The sequence below is a fragment of the Sebastes fasciatus genome, chromosome 3, assembly GCF_043250625.1.
Source record: "Sebastes fasciatus isolate fSebFas1 chromosome 3, fSebFas1.pri, whole genome shotgun sequence".
In the NCBI taxonomy this organism is placed as follows: domain Eukaryota; kingdom Metazoa; phylum Chordata; class Actinopteri; order Perciformes; family Sebastidae; genus Sebastes; species Sebastes fasciatus.
In genome coordinates, this window is record NC_133797.1 from 16,006,695 (window position 1) to 16,029,159 (window position 22,465).

General features: G+C 40.1%; 1 protein-coding gene across 1 annotated transcript; it reads right to left on the minus strand.

The window, feature by feature from the left end:
• Positions 1-2,663: 2,663 nt before the first annotated feature.
• LOC141764220 (E3 ubiquitin-protein ligase pellino homolog 1-like) lies at positions 2,664-21,422 on the minus strand. The gene is made up of 7 exons (XM_074629249.1): positions 21,232-21,422; positions 14,271-14,449; positions 8,326-8,455; positions 7,014-7,115; positions 5,475-5,672; positions 5,197-5,385; positions 2,664-3,884 (listed from the first exon to the last, which is right to left on the minus strand). Exons 2-7 carry the CDS (start codon positions 14,354-14,356, stop codon positions 3,306-3,308), a joined length of 1,284 nt encoding a protein of 427 aa, XP_074485350.1. The 5' UTR covers positions 14,357-14,449; positions 21,232-21,422; the 3' UTR covers positions 2,664-3,305.
• Between the last annotated feature and the right edge of the window lie 1,043 nt (positions 21,423-22,465).

Sequence of the window (22,465 nt, forward strand, 5' to 3'; positions counted from 1 at the left end):
TACACTATACATCCTATATACCACTTTATAGACTGCACATATGCACATATTACATTTATTTATTGACGGACTGCATACACTATGTTCACCCATTCACTCTGTATCTTTTATATCTCTATTATTGTTTTTATAATTTTTGTATACCTTTACCTCTCCTGTGTTTCACTCTGTTTGCTGATGTTGCTGCTTTGACACCTGAATTTCCCTCCGGGGATTAATAAAGGTTCATCTTATCTTATTTATATATATTTTTAATATTTATATTTTTAATATCTTTTAATCATTACTTTTTATAGTGCTTCCTGTATTATATTTAATGTACTGTTGTTGTTGTTTTCTTTTTTCTTATCTAGACCTTAAGTCTGCAATAAAGTTTGAATTTAATATGTGGACGGATGTAACTAGAACATTTACACAAGTACTGTATTTAAGTACACGTTTGAGGTACTTGTACTTTCCTTGAGTAGTTCCATTTTATGCAACTTTATACGTCTACTCCTCTACATCTCAGCTTTAGTTACTTTCTACAATTGTTCATAGGTTTTACTGGTTTGACTGAAGAATAGTTCACCCCAAAATTTTAATTTGAGTTTAATGGCAACCTCCTAAACCAGGGGTCAGCAACCTTTACTATCAAAAGAGCCATTTTAGGCAAAAACAAAAACAAAAAATCTGTATGGAGCCGCAAAACATTTGAGCTTTGTGATAAAGGTAACACAGCTTATAGTCTAAGTATATAGTATATAAGTCTAATGCAGTGAGGGCCAAATTGCAAATTGAAGGGAAAAAAATCTGAGATTTCCAGAATAAAGTCATAACTTTACGAGAAAAAAAAGCGTAATATCACGAGAATAAAGTCATAACTTTATGAGAAAAAAAGAAAATAGCACGTAAAATTACTACTTTATAATATTATGACTTTATTCTCATAATACTACGACCTTTTTCTTGTCACCTGCTGACCATCTGTCACCTGTAAAACCATTATGGTAAAAACATACACATTAAAAGTATGTGGACGGATGTAGCTAAGAACATTTACAAGTACTGTATATAAGTACAAGTTTGAGGTACTTGTACTTTACTTGAATACTTCCATTTTATGCAACTTTATACGTCTACTCCACTGCATCTCAGCTTTAGTTATTTTCTACAATTTTTCATAGGTTTTACTGGTCTCCCTCTCTCTCACCTCGCTCTCCTATCACATCTACCAAGTCACATGCAAGACAAAACATCTAGACTACAGAAGAATGCAAGCATTGTGGGACTTAAGATTAACATCAAGAAAACAGAAGTCATGCCCCTCAGCATGAAAGAACCACCTGTCATAGAGCTAAATGGACAACAACTGACATGTACGTCATCTTTCACATACCTCGGAAGCCAGGTAACATCAGATGGTGGAGCTGACTAATACATTATGTCCAGATTAGGAAAAGCAAGGACAGCATTTCTAAGACTTGGAAACATCTGGAAATCAACACATACAACTAGAAAACACCAAGTTAAAGTTATACAACAGCTGTGTACTATCTGTCCTTCTATATGGTGCTGAGTGCTGGAGAATGACTGAAAGAGACATAGGCAAGCTTTACAGCTTTCACAATACCCGCCTCAGGAAGATCATGAGGATATTCTGGCCTAGGAAGATTACAAACCATGAACTACACAAAACGACAGGGTTCTTGGACACCAGAGAGAAAACGCAAAAGAGGGAGGCCCAAAACAACCTGGAGGCGAACCATCTAAGGAGAAATGAAGACGAGAGGATACAGCTGGAACAGCATTGAGAAGAAAGCAAACAACAGAGGTGAGTGGAGATCCTTAGTCCTTGACCTATGTGCCACCAGGCGCAACACGGACTAAGTAAGTAGTGCTGGTTTGACTGAAGAATAGTTCACCCCAAAATTTTAATTTGAGTTTAATGGCAACCTCCTAAACAGATACTACTCTGTTTAAAGCTGCAGGAAGTGTAAAAGTCAGCTGAACAATGTATTTGAATTATTGTATAGTTTCTTTTTTATATTATATATGTCAAGATATTTTCATGCGTATATTTAAAGGCACGTGTGCAAGAGTGGAGACTGGATTTTCATTTTAGGGTGAGGTGTTTATTCCTCAAGTAACTACTGAATAACCTCACGAGAAAAAGAGCTAAAATTAAGAATGGTACAACACGTTATTGGGTCATTAAATTTAAAACAATTCCTCCTCTTGGGATCAGGAATGCGATCAGAGAAACTTGAAGGAAACTACACAATAAATGTAAAATTTTTCGTACACACAAGTGGGATGTTTGGCCTCATGGTGGTGCTAGAGGAAATGTCAGAAAGTCACCAATATCATCAGAAAATCTCCTCTAGGTACTTCATGGTAATCTGGTCAGGAGTTGTTGAGATATTCGTATTTCAGTATTGATATATATTTATGTAAATGTACGTGTACAGGAGCATTTTGGGGTGACGTATTCCTTTAAGAGCACTTTAAGAGCGAAACACGCATCATCCAATGGGAAAGTGTTGAAGTGTTTATTTCTCATTTGACTAATTAGAATTGCTGGTTTATTGTCATTCATGCCTGTAGTATATTTAGATTTTGTTTAAAAACTTACATTCGGTCTGGATGTGTGTGTTTCAAGTCACAAGACGGCAGCTTAAAACGTTTCCCAAGAAATATATTTTTGTTATGTTATGATACAAAGCTGGTATTAAGATCATAAAATACAGTTATTCTGTGTTCAAAGAGGCAACAGCATTACAGAGGAAGGTCACTTTTTCAGAGAAAAGGATCAAATACAGAAATATGTTATGGATCACGAAAAGTTTGAGTTTGTGTCACATTTTCCTGCTTAAAAACTCTTATTTCCCACAGAAACGCCTTTAGAAACAAGAACTGGAGCACAGTGAGACAATAAAACACTGGACTGAAACCAAACTGGGGATCACGTCTTAGTGTTAATGGCTCTTTAAGGCAAGGTGAGACATTACTGCTGGTAAACTCTGCATTGATTTACAAAACACATTACTGAAGAGGTACAGGAATAAATAAAAAAGTGTGAGGCATCATCACAGTTTTGTCCAGCTAGGGAAGAACTTTCACCACTATAAAGGAGGACAACACAGCCTGAAACATATATGATATTCAAAAAAGGGCAGGAATCAACACAATAAATGCGTTTATTTTGGTCAAAATTAAGTTAAATTAAGTTATAAAAAATTAAGTTATGAAAAAAACCCTCAAAGCATATAGTTCTGTTCACCCTTCTGTTGGTTAAGGCTTGAGATAAGAAGTCTGAGAGGTTTCTAGTCCAGCGGGCTTTGAAAGATGAGTCTGATGCAGCCGGACTCTCCACTCAGCGGCTGGATGCAGAACGGGCAGGCGGCGTGGAAGGTGTGCGTGCCGTGCGGCAGCGGGATCTGACTCCAGTACGCCGCCGTCTTCTCCGAGCAGACGTGACCGCAGGGGACGAAGGCGCGGGTGGGGGGCTCCGCGTCCACGTAGAAGGCCGCCTCGCAGCCCAGCCACAGCGGCTTGTAGGGGCCCCGCGTCCGGCACATGGGGCACTCTCTCTCCTGACACTCCGCCTCCACCTCGGGGTCGCGGCGGCCCCCCCAGCCGTGGTAGCCGTGCACGTGGCCGCAGCGCAGGTAGGCCCAGGGCTGCTTCTCGTCCACGACGTCTTTACGGCGCATGCTGGGGAAGGCCAGCGTGTTGAAGCCCACGGGACACTGCGGCCGCCCGGCGTTCAGCTCCTGCCGCAGCAGGTCCAGGTGTTTGACGGTGGGCGTGTGCGCCAGGCCCTCTGCTGTCCGCCACAGCAGCGTGGCACCGCACAGGTCAACGAGAGACCCGTCCACCAGCTCGTTAGACTCAGGCTCCACCTGAAGGAGGGAAGAGCAGAAGAAAATAGAGACTGAGACTGCATCATTTTTATATGAGAGCTAAATTCAAGATGTGGCTTCCTTGATTCTGTAACTCAACACAACTGAGGGTTTCTTCAGCCTCTTCTGAAAATATGAAACATGTACTTTGGGTTTACTATCCATATTCCAAGATAAATAACATGTACTAAAACACCTTGATATCATCATTTGAACCATTCATGGTTTTAACATAGTTGAAGGTACCCTGCGGAGTTTTTAACCACTAGTAGCAGCAAGAGCTTCCCCATTTTATTTGTATCATGCACAGAAGATATGATAGCACTTTATTTATCCTGAGGCAAATTGTTGCAGAACAAAGTAGGAAATAATGGAAATATAAAGAGTGCAAACTATGGCTGCAAAATTAATCAAAGAACAGGTAAGTGTATATGGTTAATTCAAAATGTTCGATGATTATGTCCATGATATTGCCCGTTGTGTCCCCTAAAGGCTCTGACACACCAAGCTGACGGTCGGCCGTCGGACAGTTTGGTGCATGTTGAATCGGCGGCGGAACCCGTCGGTGAGAGAAATCGCTCTGATTGGATGTTCAGCCGATTCAGTGCGCAAGAAGAGAAAAGGACGTGAGGAAAGCAAGCCGACAAGTAAAGTCAAGAGGACACAAGCACAGAAGGCTCTTCTCAATTTTCATCTCCATCTCATCTGATCATTCCAATACGCGGATATTTTCACAACGACATGGCCATCTGGAATGAAGATAAGTAGTGAGTGAGAGTGAGGTGAAAACGGTCTGTAAACGCCGCTTTGTACTTATCATAACAACGGCTTTTATATCCGCCGCCCCCGTCTTCCGGTTTCCCTTTTTGAATAATGTATACAGACTACAGCGACCTGCTCATGTGGAGAGTTATATGCAGGCGCAGAACATACATGCATGAACTGTCCGTCGGCTGTAGTCTTTGCAGTGTGTTTCGGGTGCAACTTTTTGGCCAAAACAAAGGCAACGTGAGGCCAAGCAACTGGTGGCCTTCGTCGCCGCTAGTTCTTTGATGTCGGGTTGGTTCGTCTGGGGCTTAAGTGTGTCCCCTATCATCATTTTATCCTGTTAGACGTGTGTGAAATTGTCGTAATTAGCATATGAATTCTTCAGATATGGCCAAAAACGTGATTTGTGAGGTCACAGTGACGTTTGACCACCGAAATCTAATCAGTTCATTCTTGAGTTCAAGTGGCCGTTTGTGCAAAAATTGTCGCTTGCGCAGAAGCATAAAAACTACATCTCCCATGAAGAGCCGGGAGAGTCACCCACCATCTTGCCCCTCTGCTGAGATGATCTGGTTTCCCGCAGCGTGAAGACGTTGCCGCAGACGGACATTTCCCTCCACAGACCAGGTTTAGAGCCCTGGATGAAGCCGTGGCGCGGGTGCATCACCAGAACACCGTTGGTGGTCAGTCCGTCCATCTGACCGTCCTGCATCCTCCACTTCGCTGCTTTCTCCTGTGGAGAATTCAAGACTCAATGTTTAGCCTTAAAAACAATTAATGTAATAATGAATCACTCAAACAGCACCAGTTAGTGCAGCTTACACCGAGGAAGATGTTCTTGGAAGTGTCGAAGCCTGCGGCGTAGATCCGTGCCGTGTAAGGAGGGTCTCTTTGGCAGATGATGCGGCAGGCGAAACGGGAGATGGTGCTCTGAACCGTCTGACCGTCAGCATGGCCCTGACCATCGGGCAGTGTGTCTGTCACCACAAAATCAATGGGAGTCTCTGTCGAACGACCAATCTGTCATGATACACAGACAAGATTTATGTTACCAACTCTAGTATGTGTGTGTACATGCTGATGCCTGCAGACGATTTTATCTTAAGTGTCATGTACAGTGGGACACTATGTCAGTGATTTGATTAAGTGGCCTGTACGTCCCACCTGTCTCATGAGAAAATGCCGGAAAACTACAATAGGAAATGGGCAAAAGTCAAACTGAGGCTTTTACATTTAAAGCTACTACGAGGAACTTTAATTTTGTGTTGATTTTGGCGGTATGTGGCGACAAAAGCGATAGTGTTTCAGAGCACCAGAGTCCCTTTAGAAAACCTCTAATTTTACTGCAGCAGGGTCTGACAGTCTGCCCCGCGCTGTCCTGGTTCTGGTTCTCTCATGCCTCCCTTCCCTCCAGAGGGCCCGGCAATACGGCCTCGGCCTCCAGCAGCATGGTGTCAGTGTTGGCTCCCAGAGGGGACTGAAGGAGCAGTGAGGCGAAGCTCTGCTCCAGGTCGGAGGAGGAGCCTCCTCGTGCTGGAGCTCCGACTGCAGGTCGAAGGCGGCAGCGAAATCGGATCTAGGTCTGTCCGCAGATCCGGTTTCGCTGCCGTCTGAGCTGAAGGAGTTTCTGGTGAACCTGCATGATTTCGTTTGATTCTGCGCAGAATCTGACCAGGTGGCACCGATGACAAGAACAACTATATAGAAATAGCCAATCCTGTCATTGATGGTCTTGTTTACTTATGTAGGTCATATAGAGGCATCAGTATTAAATTGAGACTGTTTCATAACCACTTCAAAGTTCCTCACAATAACTTTAAGAAACTGGATAATTTCTGTCATTTTTATCACAGCAATTTGTTTGCAGCTGTGTTGATTCTCATTTCTGTTTCTAATTCCTCAATTGTGGTTTCTCATTTTTCTTTTGTTTTTCTCTAAATGACTTACTGTACCAACCACAGTCTTTTGTGGTTTGAGGAAATTATACCGAGCGCCAAACCCACATTGTGCGATATGCAAAATGTATGGAGGTCAAAAACAAACAAGCACAAGAACAAAAGCAAAGCTATTTTTCTTAACTATGAAGAAATTTACTTTTTGGAGATACAAGATTTCAGTAATGAAAGACTAAATGATTTACTTCAAGTGTGAGGAAAGGCACAAAGTTAAAGAGAATGAAGCTCATATTAAGAAAGCTAGAACTCTGCTGACTGAAAATAATACAGACTGTGTCAGTTTGACTTACAGGTTGTTGTCTAATCATTGTGTGAACATCCAGACACACAAAAATAAACCATGAACAGTTGAATTTGATCTGTACATCTGAAGTGACATCAGGTAGAGTTAGAGGATGCTACAGACCTGGAACATGTCTGTGTTGCTGTCGTGGGTGTACTCCACCACCACCGTCTGTACCCGGGACAGAGTGTATGAAATACTGTGCTGCTCCTTGTTGCTTACAGCCTTTAGAAACACACAAGAGATGCACTGTTACAATGTATTTAAGGTTTAAGGACAAACACAACTGTTATTGTTCTTTTTGTTCAATAATGGCATATTTTATTAGAGCGGGTCCTAACCCATTATTTAGTTTTTTAGGTTTTTATATCATTCTGTAGCTTCCCAGTGGTGTTGCTTATATCTTCAATTCCGAACATTCAAATTTTGTTTAAAGTATGTATGTTTCAGCATCAAAATGCTATTATCCCAAGCCCTTCTTAAAACCTTTTCCCACGTGACCTGACGTAGGTTTCTGCATGATGACAGTGCTTTATGTACAGTATATATAATTCATTATAGTCAGTGTATCAACGTCTAACCGACTGATGCAGCGGTAGACCAGCAACTCCCGTGAAATTACTGTTTTTATGAATGTAGTCTGGTTGCTATGAAGACAGCGATATAACAGCTTCAGTTCCCCGTCGGAAAGGGCTGTCTGACGGCGAGGTAAAGAGGCGAAAATATTCAAAATATAGTGTACACTTAAACTGATATTGATTTTTTTATGTGGCTAAAATGTGTTTATCTGCTGCTCCCGTCCACAACTGCTTTACCTCGCCGTCAGACAGCTCGTTCCAACAGTAACTGAAGCCATTATATCGCTCTCTTCAAAGCCACCAGACTACATTCACAAAAACAGTAATGTTACCTTGCAGAAGACGATAGTATACATACAACCAAAATTCTCAAAAATCCATACTAACCCTTTCAGCTATTTCCAAACTTAGCAAGGCTAACGTTGACTCAGCAAGTGCTAGTGTTCACATTATTGATAACGTCATTGATTAGCTTACTTTGCTAACCTACATCATTGCTTTTTGTTACTGCTGAGTGGGTGTTTCCATTTGAAAAAAATGAAAAAGAACAAAGATGAACCCGCCCTTTAATGATGATTGTGTATAAATATGTGGCAAACTCCAAATTTCCACTTAATATAAATCCACTTACAGTATGTATCTTGGTAATATGCACAGAAACAGAACTGATAAAGCATGGAATAAGGTGTTTCCATGCCTCATTAGTTCACTGCAGTTACTTCATACAACCCCATTTAAAAAGTAATATACAAGAGCAAGTTCACTTTCTGTGTTCTTTTGTGTTGCTAAAGGTCTCACTGCTGTGCTGCATGTCATAGGGCCTGATGGACACTGCTACCAGTGTGTTAATCTCTCACCTTGGAAGCCTGAGGTGTGCTGCATGAGTGGACAGTGCTGGGTTTCACACCGCTGGCCTTGTTCCTGCGGTACAGAGCGAAGCGACTCTTTCTCCTCCCCTTGTCACCGTTGGGCAGGGAGCCGTTACACCTGAACACACAAGATGGGAAATGTCTCATAGCATTCACAGAAGATTAACACAGGTTATCTACAAAACTGCAGCATTGATTTTAGAGATTAATTATGATTAAGATATACAGTATATAACGCCCTAATTGTTAATGAGGCAAACTGGTAAATGAATTCCCATATTTTGATCAGAGAAATCTGCCAAAAGAAGTCCAATCCTGGTTTATACTTCAGTGATGAAACAGTGGGACAGTAGTAGGGTCCCTGACAGCTTTATTTCAGTTCTAGATACAATAATACAAAAGCAAACAAAAGATTTGAAACCACAGCAGCCAACCTCTCTGAACCACAGGCGCTCTCTTGTGTCCACAGTGAATGGGCTCCAGTCAGGAAGTCAATTGCATTCTTTACTGCGGTGGAGTTTCTCGATACATTTAACTGTGTTTAGACAGAGTTATGCTGCTCCTGAACAATAAACACTATCTACCAGAGGTGGGACAAAGTCTTGACTATGAAATCCTCAAGTAAAGACCAGCAAGTCTTTTAGGGTGCTTTCACATCAGGGACCCGGCCCCGGATCCGAGTACACTTGTCCCCAAAGTCCAGTTCGATTGATTAGTGTGAACGCTGCGTACCGTACTCGGGGACGGTTCGTCGATCTGTGCCCGAGTCCACTTAAAAAGGTGGTCTGGAGTACGGTTCATGTGTACTCTGGTACACAAGTGACGTTAGCAGTTAGTGAATAGTTTTGAAAGGGCAGGCTTATTTCAATGCCGTCGGTCTCCTCCTAAATCTGTATACATATAAAACTGTTTAATATCTATGTCTGTATATGCATGCAGCATGTACCGATCTCATCCTCTGAGCTGCACGGCCGTGGGTGATAAAGCAGGAAGGCAGGCGAGAGGTTCATTAAAATATAAACAATAGGCGATGGGGTTGAGTGATGTTTGTTATTTTATTTAGCTAATTTAATGTTCTGTCTGCGAAGAATGAGAGCCGCTCAGTTGCTCAGCGGGCAGAGAGAGAGAGACGGGGTGGGTGGGGGGTAGACAACGTGTAGAGTCTGCCTATTTTCACATCAAACTCAGTGAAATAAGAGTTTATTTCGGCCAAACCAGTGTTGGTGATTGCTGGAAAGACTAACGATGTCAGTATTGGTGAGTTTTATTTTGTTTCTGTCAAGTTTGAATGAAGTGTTTTTACGATGCTCCGCTGATTAAAACAGCTGACTTCAACATAAACAAATCCACGTGGATGATGACGCAAGTGTACTCGGGTACGGAACAACTTTACTAATGTGAAAGCTGAGGGGAGAGGGGGGGCAATCGTATTTGGGCACGTCACGGCATCGTACCTAATGTAAAAACGCCCTTAGGTTGCTTTCACATCAGGGACCCAGGCCCGGATCCAAGTACACTTGTCCCCAAAGTCCAGTTCGTTTGATTAGTGTGAACGCTCCTTACCGTACTCGGGCACGGATCGACGAATCGTACCCGAGTACGCACTGGTGAGGTTTATTTTGTTTCTCTCAAGTTTGAATGAAGTGTTTTACAATGCTCCACCACTAGAACAGCTGGATGATGACGCAAGCGTACTCGTGTACGGAACAACTTTACTAATGTGAAAGCTGAGCGGAGAGGGGGAGCAATCGTACTAGGGCACTGTACGGTCCATCGGCGTTCTGTTCCGTTTTTTTCAAATTTTTATTATTATTATTTTATATATTTTTATTCTACTTTTTCACATACTTGTGTACATAATATATATATGTCTATTCTTTACCTTTATTTTTCAAGCTTTGTTGTACTTTTCTTTGCTTATGTGTCTTGGTGTGTTAATCCTGTCTTTAAATCTTTAAATGTGAATGTATTAATCTACAGTATCATCTGTTGTATGTCTGCTGGTCTGCACTGACAAACACACCACTCTCTGCTGCTTGTGCGATGCGATTGGCTGCTGTTGATTTGATTCAGAGAACTGTGTATCATGAAAATAAGGACTTGATTCATAAATGAAGACTTTGATCTCTTTGGGGAGGATTTTTAGTCATTCCAAGTCAAAAAGCTACGACAAGTCCAAGTAACCAAAATGTCTAATTTTTACTTGTCTATTTCTACACCTGTTCAATAAAGATACAACATGTAAATCAGACAGTTTTGAAGCTGTTGGAAGTTGCATTTTCCCCCTACTTCAAGTCTTTATGCTATGCTAAGCTAAACATGTCCTGGACTTATCTACCTAATGCAGGTAAGAAGTCAAACAGGCATGTTTCCCAAACATTTTTTTCACTGCTCTCACTGGAGACAGGAAGCTTTTTGGGCGAGAGAAAGCTGAAGAGCAACAACTGTTTCAGTCCAAAATTCAAAAGCAGGATGCTGTGGTAATGTGGTTTACCATTTATCCATCAGGACGCCTGTTATGTAAGTACAACTTAAACTGAACAACATTTTTTTTGCAAAACATAATTTATTTGCAGAACATTGTTCTCATCCTGAGCATAAAATTATGAAAGCTACATGTTGTTGGACCTTAAATTAAAAGTCAGTTTGGCTAGAGTTTATCTTCAGAGCCAGACTGCTGCCAGCCGCAGGTCAAGTAAACATTTGAGTTCAGTTAAAAGTGGAGCCATTCTTTCACTGGATAATGCAAACTTCCTGCGTTTCAGATAAAGTGAGACCACCTTCTTTTCTCAGACCACCCCAGCTCCACTGTGGCTCCAATGCATGACACATGACACAACCCCTGTTTTCACAAACTATCTGGCTCTTTAAAATTAAACCTTATGACCAGTGTAATTGCCAGTTACTGGGTCTCGCAGACTGTTTAGTTCCACATGTGGACACTATGATACAAAAGCAAACAAAAGGTCTGAAACCGCAGCAGCCACAACTCTCCTGACGTGTCTCCACCTCCCTGAACCACAGGCGCTCTCTTGTGTCCACAGTGAATGGCCTTCAGTCAGGAAGTCAGCTGCATTCTTTACTGTGGTGGAGTCTTTCTACACATTTAACTGTTATGCTGCTCCTGAACAATGTCATACTGCACAAAAAATCTTACAAGGCCCACTGAGCTCAAACTAAGTGATTTGCTTTAATCTTATTTTTCTGGACAAACATACACATGAGGTCTGTCAAAGTTAACGCGATAATAACGCCTTAATGCAAATTTGTTTTAACGCCACAAATTTCTTTAACGCATTAACGCAACTATGGTTTTAAAGCATTGTTGAATCGATTGGTACCAACCATGTTATACTAGCATGTCGTGAAGGAGGCTAAGTAATCTAAACAAACTTGCACTCAATTTTGGTGAGGAAAAACTGGCATGGCCATTTTCAAAGGGGTCCCTTGACCTCTGACCTCCAGATATGTGAATGAAAATGGGTCCTATGGGTACCCACGAGTCTCTCCTTTACAGACACGCCCACTTTATGATAATCACATGCAGTTTGGGGCAAGTCATAATCAAGTCAGCACACTGATACACTGACACCTGTTGCTGCCTGTTGGGCTTGAATTTGCCATGTTATGCTAAATGCAGTACCTGTGAGGGTTTCTGGACAATATCTGACATTTTTTGTGTTGTTAATTGATTTCCAATATTAAATACTGTATATACATACATTTGCATAAGGCAAGCATATTTGCCCACTCCCATGTTGATAAGTGTATGAAACACTGGGACAACTCTCCCTTTAAAGGTACATTTTGAACAGAAATGTGCGATTAATCGGGATTAAATATTTCAGACTAGAGGAAGCACTGTGGCAAAACAATGCATACGTCTAGAATAGTGTAGGCTTTCTGCTACAGCTAGAATATAAAAATACAAACCAAGAAGTTTAGTTTAAAGGCTTATCAAGTGCCAAGACTACACACAGTAGAGCTGGGTATCCAGTATCAAAGTACCCCAGTATCAAAACCTGTATGTATGTATATGTAAAGCTTGCATAAAACTTTGATCACATAATTTTTTGATTTACATTTTAAAAATTGCCACTTTTAGACAATTTTATACAGGCAAAGTTCTTGTACGACTACTTGTTTTAAGACAACATTTAACATTTAAGAGCTTTGGCTTTCATTCTTTGTTGGATGAAAAAAGTGTTTTGTAGAAAAGTACTTTATATTTCTCAAGATAGCAAAAATCTGTTACATATTCAAAAAAAGAAAAAAGAAAAAATCTAGGCAGAGGGCTGCGAGTCTCTAGATACAAACACCACCACACACTTCTTGCCAGTCAGAAGTGACGAGTGAGGATAATCCTACTCATTCTGTCTTGTTGTTGATTTAAGTTATTGCTCATTATATTTGTCTTGTTTGCTATAAGCTGTTGCAACAGTACAATTTCCTGCAGGGATTAATATAGTAATCTCTCCATCTATATTAGACTTGTATTATCTTGCCAGATGGCACTGCATTAAGCATGTGGAAAAACTAGTCAGAACCCCATTGTTTGATGAACTTCTCCATGTTTTTGTGCAAGAACCTTCTGTAAAGACATTCCTGCTGCAACAACGCATGAAAGAGGAAGCCAGTGTTGCTTTTTAAGCAATGCTAATGTTATTGCAAAAGAAGCCTTTTTCCTCTTTCATTTCCTAGACTACAATTCATTTCAGCTCTCCATTTTTGCTTTGGATGAACTTGACATGTCACAAAACTGGAATTTTGATGTAATCTATGAGTATGTGATCCAAATCTGTGCAGCTTCTGGCAAAATAGCATTATCACAAAGCAAAAATAAAAAGGCCCAAACACAGTTTTAATATTGTTTATACATTTACAAACCGTTGTCTCCTATGTTTGATTTGAAAAAATGCAAACAACAGGTACACCAAGTAGCTAAAAAGAGACTGGATGTGTTGATCAACTCTTTCTTGACTGGCTCTGTAAATTAGCTTGTTGAGCTAATAGTCATAGTGTCCCTGAAAGCACCACCTAGATGAGTTTCAAGACTGACTGAAAAATCACATGTTGAAATAGAGTGCTCCAGGGATGACGTATTTTTGTAGGCCAGCCAGGAAGTTAGCATCGCCCTGGTTCCCTCGACAAAAAGCCAAGGTGATTTTTCCATTGGGTTTTGGATTATTACAGAAAATTAGCTCTGTGGCGTTTATGATACTTACATGTTTTGTTCCGTAAAATAATCTCCACAAATGAACACCACTTTTATGATTTCTGAAGTGTGAACGCAATCGCCAGAAGTAAAAAGCTAACGTTAGGCTATAAACAAACTACACCACGGTCGCATGAGCGTGAGTATACACAATGAGGCTGTAAAGGCAGACGAGTCGGCATGAGGACATTTAGTAGTCTCATTTGGCCACGTGCTAGCAACCGCCTTTTTTAAGACACATAAAGGCTTCAAAGTTGATGAGTGAGGTGTCGTAGAACAAAACGTTAAAATCTCTTCAACTTGTGTTAACCACAGACCTTATCTCAGACATCTAACTAAAAACCCATTAAAAAAAAACATTGACTTTGAGATGAGGGAACCGGAAGTGCTGACATGCTAACTCATTTCCGGGTTTTAGGACTCATTCCTGTAGCACTCTATAAAGTTTCCTGATAAACAAATAAAGCAGACCACTGCGGTGGATTACTACCTAAAGCAAGTTAGATTTTCATACTGAAATGGTCTCTTTCCAATGCATGCCTGAAAAGAAGGAACCCGGTCCAAACACAGATGTTATTCTTAAGAAAATTAAATGGTCAGCAGTAATGTAAAGTCCACGTATACGAGTAGTTAAATGGCTAAAACAAGCAAAACCTTTAAAGCTGATGATTTAGAAGTTTTGACCACATCTGTAAAAGCTCCTTAGTGAACTTCTTACCCCAGCACAATGAGCTCTCCATATTTGACTGGTCCTTTGGTGGAAGCAGGGGAGGTGAGGATGTTTTCCTGACCGAGCGAAAACATCTGTGCAGCTTTCAGGGAGAGGGGGGAAGAAGGGTGAGGACTTTCCCACTGTCACCCTCAGAGCGTCTACATCAGCGCCGGTATACACATCACCTGCAGACACGATGAAAAGAAGACATTTTAAGATAAGTTTGAGAAAGCGTCACTTTGGATATTTAATTTGAATTTTAAAAAACCTCTTCAGAAGTTCATACAAACACACACAAAGGCTTCAACACAACACCATTCATTATTACAATACACCCACACTGTCTCTGTACTGGGAGCTTGGGGCAACAGGGGTAGACAATGTGTGAATTCACTCCAGTACACTGAGTGGGGTTGTGAGGTGTGCGTCCGTGACGGGGTGACTCACTCAGCAGCACACTGGGACTGATGTTATAATCCTTTGTACCATAAAATAAAAACAAGTCGAAGTCAGAAGCACAACTCTGATGTCAAAAGGCCGAAGTGGTTGTTATGAGGAGTTCTGCACTGATGTGTTGGATTTCACAAACCAAAAGACTTTAAGGTTTGTTCAAAAGACTCATTACACCAGAGACAAAAATTCTGGTCTTGCCAAAGAGGTTCAGAATACTCAACTCAAAAACTACAACAGATAGGAACTAAAAAATATATATATAGTTATCATTGTGTGAAAGCTTAGTTACCTTGAATGAGTTTAAGGCTCTGGTGAAATCGCTGCAGTCCAGTTTGTCTGTGTGCAAGTTTGTATGTTGTATGAGGAAGTTTTCATGTTGTTAATTTATGTGTTGTCTGTTACTTTCACTATAACTGTCTTGTTGCTATCTTGGCCAGGTCTCCCTTGTAAAAGAGATCTTTGATCTCAATGGGACTAACCTGATTAAATAAAGGACAATAAATAAATAAAAAAGCAACTGTACTATGAAGCTGTTTTGCAGCAGGTTTCCTCTTTTAACGAGATAAAATCAAGAGACAGGAAACAAAAACAGCATCAAGTGTCGCCAATATCAAAGTAAAAAAATATCAACGGTTAGGATGTGGTATGATAAAGACATGGTGAAGATGATAATCATTATTCTGCTTTGCCATGTGCTGGGAAATAGAGCTGCTAAAGATCTTAACGCTGGTTCTTGCTGCCTCAGAGCTGCTTTAACAGACAGTGACAACAACTATCAGCCTGATTTAAACATATCATATCTGCACCTTCAAGACACACTTCACCCAGAAACAAAGTTGTCTATGTTATGCTTCAATGTGCTGTAATTCTGTTGCACAGTTTGTTCAGCACAACTCATTGTTTTCCAGAAAATTTGGTCAATTTTATAATTTCTTAGGCTTTGTACATGCCTGGAAATAACGCTGCATGCATCATTATAATTCCAGGTTTTCCTGGAAGCATGAGAAACCTTCTAAGCTTAAAAAGCCCTTTTGGAGTTAAGGCTATCTATTTAAAGGCAACCTGTGAAGTTTTTGACCACTAGTAGAACTATGGAGCATTTTTTATGTGTGCATACTCATTCCTGTCAATGGTTTCACACTATTACTCTGGTTCTATGGCAGCGGTAACGCCATCAAGAAATGCAGAGAAGAAGACAGCTAGCAAGTAAACATGGATGAAAACAATACATACATGGTCCAATATTTTAAGAAAAAACAGCTATATACTGTATGACTATTTTGATAATTAGGTCAGAAACCCCAACATTACCTGGTACCAGGTTCGCTTTTCTTTATGTTATATGACATTAAACCGACATTTGAAGATGTCAGTGCAACCTTCCGAGATTAACAAGTTGGGAATTGTCGAGGCTAACAGCTAAATCAGATCCAGTTTAGTGAGGAAATGGTAAGGAAAACTCGGCTGATATTTGTCAGAATATAACAGCTGGACTCACAAATACATTTTCATTTTTTTATAATTACATTCATTTACACATCATACTGCAATTTGCACACTTGTGCGCATACATATGCTTAAACGGGTTCTTAACTATTATGTTAGTACTTGTGTTTGACATTTGTTTGTGTACTGTGTGGTTTATTCGTGTGCTGTTATAAAGTCTCTAAAGTTTTCTCACTGTCTGTCCTGGCCCATATAGTATACCCACGCAGCCCCCCGGCGAGGCACCTGTCAACAACAAGAACTATTTCATTCCTCGCCTGGAGGAGACGGTAAAGAAGAGAGCGAGTGTGAGAGAGTCTGTGTGTTGTGGCTATTCTTGTCTCATTTGTGGTCTGATAAACAGTGAACTCATCCAAACTGGTTTAATATAAACTGGGTTGAAAAACGATGCAATCTGGTTGCCATGGTAATGAATTACGTCTGACTTTAACCCCCACCCCCATTCTCTGTTTGAAGAGAATGAACAGGAAGTAAAACTGGCACGAGTGGGTGGGCGGTTAAAAGCTCCAACAGTTTAAAATTGACTCAATACAATCAACTCCATAATCTGTGTCCAGTGTCCTAAAGTGGTCTGTTAATTTTCGTTGTGCGTTTGAAATGCTAAGTATCCTCACTAAAATGTGCCTGCGCTGTGCTGCAGGGGAGGGGCCCCCTCAGGGTCAGCTGCGGGGGGCCTCACATCTTTGCGTTACAGTGCTGTATCTGTCTGTCTGTCTGAGTGTCTGTCTGTCTTACTCAACACAGGATTGAGTTAAAGTTAGTTTAGAACTAGATGTTGATCAGCCGGATGTGCATCAATAATTGATTGGAGTTATATTATTTTTTTGTCTGCAATATAACCTGTGGTTGAGATCAATCAAACTGTAGTTCAGTGATATTGACTGATGCTTCCCACCCCCTCTAACTCATTTCCTGGGGGGAAACCCTCCAGGCCTGTTGGAAATCTGTTGGGTTCAGTGGGTGAAAGACATTTAATGATCCACGTATCATGAAAAGAGAGCCTCAGCCCTCCATCATGACTAGAGCTTATTTCAGTGGCCATGAATACAGCCAGTGAACTACAGGAGGACAGAGACCCATTCACTGCCTGTAACTGGACACCAGATAAAGAGGACGACTTCTAAAGTGACTTCAATCCTCCGCAACAACCGCTCTTTTGTGCGTCTCTTTCCTCTCGTGACTGAGACGTAGCGTCCCCCCCCGCCGAGTCCGACATCGAGGTGAATCACACGTCGCTCTGTTCACGCCGCAGCTCAAAGTTGATTTTATCCCTCACTTGTGACTCAGATCTCATGATTTCTAATCAACAACACAAAGCTGCACGGAGTCGAGACGCTTTACATAATCAACGACTAAATCTTGTCATCATTCAAGTTCCAGTTCAAGTTATTTATTTATTACAGAGAAGCAGTCATTGGCAATGAAAACTTTGGATCTCAGGCTCCCTCCAACAAGGCTCATTAAATATGCATAAAAAGAAAATCACACAAGTAAAAAATGAGAATCTAAGACATAAATAGACATAAAATAATATACAATATACAATAAATATACAACGTGATCTCATAGCATCTTGAAGCAGAAGGTTCGCGCATGGTTTACATTGTAACATGTGGTTCATGTTGTGAAACGGTCGCAGTTAGGTTTAGGTAACAAAACTACTTGGTTAGGATTAGAAAAAAAGATCATGGTTTGGGTTAAAATAAATACTTCTGTTACGTAACTTAAGCTCCGGACGTAACGTCATGTGACTCAGTGATGTAGTAGTGTTGTCAAAAATATCGAAGTATGGATACATATTGATACTGAATATTTGAAACGGTTTCACAATTAATTTGCCAAAGTATCGCTACGCCGTTCACATAGGACACACCGTGCCACGGAGCTCTGCAGCCAGTGTCTGGTCTATTTTCTCCAAAGCACGGGCCAAAGAGGAACCCATTCAATTTTGGCGCGGATCCGGATGACGGGGTGGATACACAAATTATTTTTCACCTTCGTTAACATTGTGAGATAAGGCATTTGGCCTTGGCCTGGCCTATATTTCATTTTCCCAAATGTTCATATTTTTAACGTTTTATGTTGTTATTATCATGATTATTTTATTTTATTAACAGATTACATTCTCTTTCTATTGTCGTCATACTACTGACTGCTTTCTTTCTCATTCAATCAGAATGGTCAATGCAACAGAGAAAATAACAGAAATCAGCTGTGAATGTGAAAGAACAATAAGTCTGATCTGGACCTTATGTGACATCTTTAACCCTGAACCACCCTGCCATCTGTACACTAATTTAATTATATCCTACCTAGTACAGATTTCAAAATAGAGGCAGTCTAAGTGTGTTTTTGTACTCTGTGACAGCTAACCTGGCAGATGCAGAGTGGAGTTGAATTTAAACCAGTGAATTATTTATCCAGAGAAGCAACAAACAGGTAAACAGGTCTCACTATCATCACCTGAGGCCCTGAGGGGAAATAAGTGGCTCAGCCAGCTCCCTTTGAACTTAACTCCGGTATCAAGAAGCTTGCTCACTGTTAACTGGGGTAGATCTCCATGGTAACTTGTGACATCACCATGGTTGGTAACCTATGCTGCTCGGCTTACTTGCTCCGGAGTAGGTTCATTTCAGAGGATAACATGAAAACCTGCTACTAGCCCGACAACTGATCAATCAGATAACTGGAAAAAGTCATCATTCCTACAGGATCCCGACAAAAGTACTGACTGATTTATAAATCACACACGTTAAATAACTCTAGTACTGACTGACTCCTCCAACCTGCCAAACTCAGACCAGCTCACTGAGAGAGGGTGTGTTTTCACACCAGCCCTGAAGAGGAAATACCCGCACGGTCCACACAACACACACACAACTAACCCAGTTCACCATGACAACAGACAGAGATAAAGGCTGTGGCTGTAGAGTGTCAGTGAGCAGCCTGTCAAACACATCAAAGTGTCTCCATAACAGGCGGAGGGTGGATGTGTGTGTTGGTTGGGGGGAGGTCATAGAGACAATACCATCAGTGTGCACTAATGATTCAATTAAGAGCAGATTAAGGCACTAGTCTGGTCCCATTACTACTCCATGTAAACAGTTTAAAGAGATTATTTAAAAAATGAGGACATTTAAACGAAGCTGGATTACTCATCAATCATTAAAGCACAAAAGACGTAAAGCAGCGCTGGAGGATTAACTCAAAGATCAATATCATAATAAAATCATTATAATTAAGTTTTAGAAAGTTTACATTTAAATATTAGATCATATGATGTTGTACAAGAGCCAAAAAAAAGCTAAAGGACATTGTCATCCCTAAATAACTTAAAAATATATAGTTTTGTTAGTAAAGGTCTTAATAGAGTAGGGCAATAGTTCAATATTATCTTAGCGACTTCCAAGTGAGAAAATGGTGAAAAATGTGGATCAATGTTTCCCAAAGCCCAAGATGACGTCCTCAAATGTCTTGTTTTGTCCACAACTCAAAGATATTCATTTTACTGTCATAGAAGAGTAAAGAAACCAGAAAATATTCACATTTCAGAAGCTGGAATCACACAATTTAGACTTTTTTTTCTTAAAAAATTACTCAAATCGATTTATCAATGATCAAAATATTTGGCGATTAATGTAATAGTTGAAAACGAATCCATGTTAGTCCACTAAGAATTTGGTCGAGGACAGCCCAATTATTTTTTCTTAGTAGATGACATCCTAAACAATGGGCACATTATATAATGATGTTGCTCCTTTTCCCAGAGGCTTAATGTAATAATTCATAAAAGTTAGCTGAGGTGGTTTTTCCACAGACCATGCTATGAAAAACTGAAGGAAACAGTATTGATATTGTGGTACTGATGTTAACTACATCGCCCACCTCTAGGTCTAAGATGACTGACAGCTTAAACTGTGACCATCACGTCTGTTCACCCTCTGGTTTAATCCACCCAGTCTAAACTTTCTCCAGGTTTTAGGTCAACATTTGCGTTAGGAGAAGGGGTTGACATGTCTATAAGCTTTTAATATGAGCGGACAGTTTGACAAAAAAGGGCCAACTTTCAAGTTTTAAAGTGGGAACAATAGCAGCGTCTGTGGGGACAGATGCTCTGGTAGGATGGTGCATGCTAATCAGTTTGTATGGCCGGAACAAAAGAGGCCAGCTGGGCTACACACAGCCGGACAGACCGGCCTGACAACCACAATAACTGCTTAGGGCAACATACTACATATACATTATGGTAAAAAAGTATGTGTATGTACATGGAGTAATATTTATATAATCACCCTGTAAAAAAAAGCTTAAAATTCAGAATTCAGCCCCACACACACAAGGAAATATATTAACATTATAGAGTGTAGGAGTATTTTAAGATAATATAAAACATATATACACTAAGAACCTGTATGTATAATTACTCTATAGTTAATAGTTGACAATAAAATCTGAATTCAGTACCACACACATTTGAAGGAAACATACATTATAGAGTATATTATTATTAGTTATTGTAGTGCCACTTATTATTTGTTTATTTGTTTTTGAAATGATGTTTAGATTGAAACAGCATAGAATTATTAGTTATTGTAGTGCCACTTAGAAAGACACAAAAAAATAATAATAAATAAATAATAAATAATAATAATAATTTATAGCATTATAATTAAATTATAAATCACTATACGAATATATTACCAAATACAATAATAAAAATTACTAAAATATTAATACTAAAATACCAGCATTAAACCCCAGAACATTAACAATGAACATTAACAATGAACATTAACGTTATGGGATATTTTAGACAGTAAACAAACGTTATTTGCTCATTCATAACTTGTATTTGTTTATTTGTATTTAAAATTATGTTTGTTTAGATTGAAACATCATAGTTATTATTTGTATTGGTGATCTAACGTTAACATTATTAGTTTCAACAGTTAGCTACTTTAAAGTTAATAAGAAAGAAGCTGAACAACTTTTTAAACAACAAACTTACCAAAGTTACAGCTCGTCCTAAAGCCTTCTCATCTCCCGGTGTGTCCGCTCCGGTTACCGGCGGTGTAAACGTTATCTAGTTGGATGTTTACCGGAGGTTTAACAAGTTTCCACTCGTTAAACTGAACATAAATACTCAGTGAGGCTCTTCTGCTTCTTCTGCTTCTTCTCTGCTGCTCTGACATCAATGAGCTGCAACCGGAACTAGTCTTCAGTGTAAACTCTACCTATTTCCGGTAAGAGTTTCAAAATAAAACGAGTAAATTCGGCACATGCATTTCAAAAGGTGATTGATGTATAGAGTTAGGTGATTTAGGCACAAATAACTAATATTAAACTGCTACAAACATTAAGCAGGTGTTGGTAACACAGGTTTTGTAAATATAGTTGCAATATTTTAATTTTTACAACATTTTATAACCTTATAGGTAGGTAGGTACTTTATTAATCCCAGAGGGGAAATTTCTGAGTTACAGCAGCAAAAGATAGAACAAGCACACAACAAGATTACGAATAGAATAAGAATAAATAAGATAGAAAATAAGCATTAGCAATAAATACTCTTAAAAGCAGGTTAGCAAGTGCCCGTACTAATGTCCAATTGTGATGCATGTCTGACTGCACTGCTGGATGGATGATTGACAGTGTGTGTGTGTGTGTGTGTGTGTGTGTGTGTGTGTGTGAGAGAGAGAAGGGGGTGTTATTTAGTTAGTCCAGAGATGAGTTGTACAGTCTGATGTCAGTGGGTAGGAAGGACCTTCTGTGCCGCTCCGTGGTACACCGAGGTAGGAGAAGTCTTTTGCTGAATTTGCTCCTCTGTCTGGCCAAAGTGTGTAAAAAAGTATATTGCCTATACTGTATGTCTTTGACTATAGATTGTTGTTCCTTGATATTAGTGTGTTCCTTTGAACTTTGTCAGGGCTGGCTTAAGGCATAGGCCATGTAGGCGGTCCTGTAAGAAGGTGGCGGCCTCTAAAAATATATATGTTATTATTGTTATTATTATTATTTTTAAATGCCAGAAGGCGACCCTCCTCATTTTCTGCATTGAGGGAACAAATGAGCAAAGAAAGAAAGAAAGAAAGAAAGAAAGAAAGAAAGAAATACACTTTTCACCCCTGTAACTCTCCTTCTCACACTTTTTCATCTGCCCGGCCGCACTTGAATTTCACACAGTGGCTGTGCGCACTGGGGACCCGGGTTGGGAGGTTTGATGGGCGCATCACAACAGCCCA

Bases quoted from the DNA above. Each gene is read 5' to 3' on its own strand.
- LOC141764220 (XM_074629249.1), bottom strand. From the start codon at position 14,356: ATGTTTTCGCTCGGTCAGGAAAACATCCTCACCTCCCCTGCTTCCACC. The intron at 5,386-5,474 runs GTAAGCTGCACT...AATTCTCCACAG, and splicing joins CCAAGAACATCTTCCTCGGT to GAGAAAGCAGCGAAGTGGAG. The intron at 3,885-5,196 runs GTGGGTGACTCT...TCCCTCCTTCAG, and splicing joins CTCAGCAGAGGGGCAAGATG to GTGGAGCCTGAGTCTAACGA.